The sequence below is a fragment of the Gobio gobio genome (assembly GCF_949357685.1).
Source record: "Gobio gobio genome assembly, contig: scaffold_252, whole genome shotgun sequence".
In the NCBI taxonomy this organism is placed as follows: Eukaryota; Metazoa; Chordata; class Actinopteri; order Cypriniformes; family Gobionidae; genus Gobio; species Gobio gobio.
Genome location: NW_027645692.1, coordinates 25,001 through 31,179, shown reverse-complemented (window position 1 = coordinate 31,179; position 6,179 = coordinate 25,001). Strand labels below are relative to the sequence as shown.

The window sequence follows — 6,179 nt, the reverse complement described above, 5'->3', positions numbered from 1 at the left end:
AATCGACACTGATCTGAATCGACGCTGATCTGAATCGACACTGATCTGAACCAACTGAATCATCACTTATCTGAATCGACGCTGATCTGAATCTTCACTGATCTGAATAATCCCTGATCTGAACCAACTGAATCATCACTGATCTGAATCGACGCTGATCTAAATCATCACTGATCTGAATCGACACTGATCTGAATCGACGCTGATCTGAATCATCACTGATCTGAATCGACACTGATCTGAATCGACATTGTTCTGAATCATCAATGATCTGAATCAACGCTGATCTGAATCTTCACTGATCTGAATCATCGCTGATCTGAATCGACGCTGATCTGAATCATCGCTGATCTGAATCGACACTGATCTGAATCATCACTGATCTGAATCAACACTGATCTGAACCAACTGAATCATCACTGATCTGAATCGACACTGATCTGAATTCAGTGGAGTTTGATCAGTGGAGTTTAACCTACAGGTCTCCGTGGGCGATGCGGTCAGTGGTGTCCAGTGTCAGGCTCTGCTGCTCCCAGCGGTTCCGGTTCTGGTCCGGAGGCTCCATGCGCTCACACACCTGCAGCAACACTTCCTCTGGGACGCGCTGCGCCCTCTGCTGGTTCCTCCGGACACACACCTGCAGCGGACAGTGCAGGAACACCTGGCAGAACCCCATAGCGTCTGTCACACAGCAGAACAGCGTTAGCCCCGCCCACCACACTGGACCCCACTCACACTGGACCTCACTCACACTGGACCTCACTCACACTGGACCCCACTCACACTGGACCCCACTCACACACTCACACTGGACCCCACTCACACTGGACCTCACTCACACTGGACCTCACTCACACTGGACCACACTCACACTGGACCTCACTCACACTGGACCTCACTCACACTGGACCTCACTCACACTGGACCACACTCACACTGGACCTCACTCACACTGGACCTCACTCACACTGGACCCCACTCACACTGGACCCCACTCACACTGGACCCCACTCACACTGGACCCCACTCACACTGGACCTCACTCACACTGGACCCCACTCACACTGGACCCCACTCACACTGGACCCCACTCACACTGGACCACACTCACACTGGACCCCACTCACACTGGACCCCACTCACACTGGACCCCACTCACACTGGACCACACTCACACTGGACCTCACTCACACTGGACCCCACTCACACTGGACCTCACTCACACTGGACCTCACTCACACTGGACCTCACTCACACTGGACCACACTCACACTGGACCCCACTCACACTGGACCCCACTCACACTGGACCCCACTCACACTGGACCTCACTCACACTGGACCTCACTCACACTGGACCACACTCACACTGGACCACACTCACACTGGACCCCACTCACACTGGACCCCACTCACACTGGACCTCACTCACACTGGACCTCACTCACACTGGACCACACTCACACTGGACCACACTCACACTGGACCCCACTCACACTGGACCCCACTCACACTGGACCTCACTCACACTGGACCCTGGACCCCACTCACACTGGACCACACTCACACTGGACCACACTCACACTGGACCACACTCACACTGGACCTCACTCACACTGGACCCCACTCACACTGGACCTCACTCACACTGGACCACACTCACACTGGACCTCACTCACACTGGACCACACTCACACTGGACCACACTCACACTGGACCTCACTCACACTGGACCACACTCACACTGGACCTCACTCACACTGGACCTCACTCACACTGGACCCCACTCACACTGGACCTCACTCACACTGGACCACACTCACACTGGACCTCACTCACACTGGACCACACTCACACTGGACCACACTCACACTGGACCTCACTCACACTGGACCCCACTCACACTGGACCTCACTCACACTGGACCACACTCACACTGGACCACACTCACACTGGACCACACTCACACTGGACCACACTCACACTGGACCTCACTCACACTGGACCACACTCACACTGGACCACACTCACACTGGACCACACTCACACTGGACCACACTCACACTGGACCACACTCACACTGGACCACACTCACACTGGACCACACTCACACTGGACCTCACTCACACTGGACCACACTCACACTGGACCTCACTCACACTGGACCACACTCACACTGGACCTCACTCACACTGGACCTCACTCACACTGGACCCCACTCACACTGGACCCCACTCACACTGGACCACACTCACACTGGACCCCACTCACACTGGACCACACTCACACTGGACCTCACTCACACTGGACCCCACTCACACTGGACCTCACTCACACTGGACCTCACTCACACTGGACCACACTCACACTGGACCACACTCACACTGGACCTCACTCACACTGGACCCCACTCACACTGGACCACACTCACACTGGACCCCACTCACACTGGACCACACTCACACTGGACCTCACTCACACTGGACCTCACTCACACTGGACCTCACTCACACTGGACCCCACTCACACTGGACCTCACTCACACTGGACCTCACTCACACTGGACCACACTCACACTGGACCACACTCACACTGGACCTCACTCACACTGGACCCCACTCACACTGGACCACACTCACACTGGACCCCACTCACACTGGACCTCACTCACACTGGACCCCACTCACACTGGACCCCACTCACACTGGACCTCACTCACACTGGACCACACTCACACTGGACCACACTCACACTGGACCACACTCACACTGGACCTCACTCACACTGGACCACACTCACACTGGACCTCACTCACACTGGACCTCACTCACACTGGACCCCACTCACACTGGACCCCACTCACACTGGACCTCACTCACACTGGACCACACTCACACTGGACCTCACTCACACTGGACCTCACTCACACTGGACCTCACTCACACTGGACCTCACTCACACTGGACCACACTCACACTGGACCCCACTCACACTGGACCTCACCTCACACTGGACCTCACTCACACTGGACCACACTCACACTGGACCTCACTCACACTGGACCTCACTCACACTGGACCTCACTCACACTGGACCTCACTCACACTGGACCACACTCACACTGGACCCCACTCACACTGGACCTCACCTCACACTGGACCTCACTCACACTGGACCTCACTCACACTGGACCACACTCACACTGGACCTCACTCACACTGGACCCCACTCACACTGGACCTCACTCACACTGGACCTCACTCACACTGGACCCCACTCACACTGGACCTCACTCACACTGGACCCCACTCACACTGGACCTCACTCACACTGGACCCCACTCACACTGGACCTCACTCACACTGGACCCCACTCACACACTCACACTTCCGGGCCAGCTGCTGGACCTGCTGCCTCATGCTCTGGTAGTAGAAATTGTCGTCCAGCAGCAGCACGAGCGGCCGCGAGTGTGTGTGTGTGTGTGTGTGAGAGCCACTCTGCTGCTGCAGCATCTGCTGGAAGCGCATCCAGACGTCATCATCGCTCTCTGAGAGTGTGTGTGTGTGAGTCTGATCACAGAGTGTGTGTGTGTCAGTCTGATCGGAGAGAGTGTGTGTTTGAGTAGAGAGTGTGTGTGTGTCAGTTTGATCGGAGAGTGTGAGTGTGTGAGTCTGATCGCAGAGTGTGTGTGTGTCAGTCTGATCGGAGAGAGTGTGTGTTTGAGTCTGATCGGAGAGTGTGTGTGTGTGATCGGAGAGTGTGAGTGTGTGAGTCTGATTGGAGAGTGTGTGTGAGAGTGTCTGATGCAGGAATCTCTCCAGACACATCAGAACCGTCTTCCTGTGCTGCTTCCATTCATTCTGGAAAACAAAACACACACACACACACACACACACACACACACACACACACACACACACACACACACACACACACACACACACACACGAGTCAGACGGAGTATATTCACACACAAATAGAGAACTGTTAAAACACACACACTATCTCTCTCTCTCTCTCTCTCTCTCTCTCTCTCTCTCTCACACACACACACACACACACACCCTGTTACAGGGTATTCTGTTGTACTGCTTAGGCAGCAGCTCCACCTTGTGGTGTAATGGGGTATGTTTACTGGGAAGTTAAGAGTGTTAAAGGGTTAGTTCACCAAAAATGTAAATTCTGTCATTAAATACTGAGCCTCATGTGGTTGGACACCCGTCAGACCTCCGTTCATCTTCAGACACAAATGAAGATATTTTAGTGTAAATCTGATGCTCTGAAAGGCCTCCATTGGCTCAATGCACTTTACACTCTCAAGACCCTTAAAAGACACTAAAGACGTTGATACAAAGTCCATCTCACTACAGCGGTTCTACAATAACTTTATGAATCGGTGAGAATAGTTTTTGTGCGCAAAAAAACCCTAAATAACGACTTATATAGTGATGACCGATTTCAAAATAATGCCTAATGAAGCTTCGAAGCGTTATGAATCCGTGAGTCGAATCATGATTGTGTCAAACCGCCAAACTGCTGAAATCAGTTGACTTTGGCGATTCAAACCGCTGAATCGACTCACTGATTCATAACGCTCTGAACCGCTGATTCGACTCACTGATTCATAACGCTCTGAACCGCTGAATCGACTCACTGATTCATAACGCTCTGAACCGCTGATTCGACTCACTGATTCATAACGCTCTGAACCGCTGAATCGACTCACTGACTCATAACGCTTCGAAGCTTCATGAGGCCGTGTTTTGAAATCGTCATCATGATATAAGTCGTTATTTAGGGGTTTTTTGTGCACAGAAACTATTCTCGTCTTCATAAAGTTATTGTAGAGCCGCTGTAGTGAGATGGACTTTGTAACTTTAGTCTTTAGTGTCTTTTAAGGGTCTTTTAAGGGTCTTCCAACATTCACTGCTAAAAATGCGCGACAAAGAAGATCCGCCGCAACAACAAAAAAGATTTCGTACCAAAAAGAAAGTCGAAATCATCTATTTGGGACTATTTCGGCTACAAAAAGGAGGATGTTGACCAAAAATAAGTACTTTGCATGGTGGAAAGTAGACAAACTAAGCTTTCCTCGTCTCGCCAGACTTGCCCGCAAATACCTGAGTATCCCTGAGTCCCTGAGTATCCCTGACTATCCCTGAGTATCCCTGAGTGTCCCTGAGTGTCCCTGAGTATCCCTGAGTATCCCTGACTATCCCTGAGTATACCTGAGTATACCTGAGTATCCCTGAGTATCCCTGAGTATCCCTGAGTATACCTGAGTATCCCTGAGTGTCCCTGAGTATCCTTAGTATACCTGAGTGTCCCTGAGTGTCCCTGAGTATCCCTGAGTGTCCCTGAGTATCCCTGACTATCCCTGAGTATACCTGAGTCCCTGAGTATCCCTGAGTATACCTGAGTCCCTGAGTATCCCTGAGTCCCTGAGTATACCTGACTATCCCTGAGTATACCTGAGTATCCCTGAGTGTCCCTGAGTATCCCTGAGTATCCCTTAGTATACCTGAGTATCCCTGACTATCCCTGAGTGTCCCTGAGTATCCCTGAGTGTCCCTGAGTATCCCTGACTATCCCTGAGTATACCTGAGTCCCTGAGTATCCCTGAGTATACCTGAGTATCCCTGAGTCCCTGAGTATCCCTGACTATCCCTGAGTATACCTGAGTCCCTGAGTATACCTGAGTATCCCTGACTATCCCTGAGTATACCTGAGTCCCTGAGTATACCTGAGTATCCCTGAGTATCCCTGACTATCCCTGAGTATACCTGAGTCCCTGAGTATACCTGAGTATCCCTGACTATCCCTGAGTCCCTGAGTATCCCTGACTATCCCTGAGTATCCCTGAGTGTCCCTGACTATCCCTGAGTATCCCTGAGTGTCCCTGAGTATCCCTGAGTCCCTGAGTATCCCTGAGTATACCTGAGTCCCTGAGTATCCCTGAGTATCCCTGAGTATCCCTGACTATCCCTGAGTATCCCTGAGTGTCCCTGACTATCCCTGCGTATCCCTGAGTCCCTGAGTCCCTGAGTATCCCTGAGTATACCTGAGTCCCTGAGTATCCCTGAGTATCCGAGTTCCTGAGTCCCTGAGTATACCTGAGTATCCCTGAGTACCCCTGAGTCCCTGAGTATCCCTGAGTCCCTGAGTATCCCTGAGTCCCTG

General features: G+C 52.1%; 1 protein-coding gene across 1 annotated transcript in view; it reads right to left on the bottom strand.

Annotated features, from left to right (window-relative positions):
• Window positions 1-479: 479 nt before the first annotated feature.
• Window positions 480-6,179, bottom strand: part of LOC307122417 (L-seryl-tRNA(Sec) kinase-like) — a gene marked incomplete at its 3' end in the record, with an annotated part of 18,226 nt that continues 12,526 nt past the window's right edge. Inside the window, exons 2-3 of the mRNA XM_079846402.1 lie at window positions 3,385-3,859; window positions 480-681 (exon numbers count right to left, since the gene is read on the bottom strand). Coding sequence (XP_079702528.1) covers window positions 480-681; window positions 3,385-3,859 — 677 coding nt within the window. The remainder of the gene's footprint in view (window positions 682-3,384; window positions 3,860-6,179) is intronic.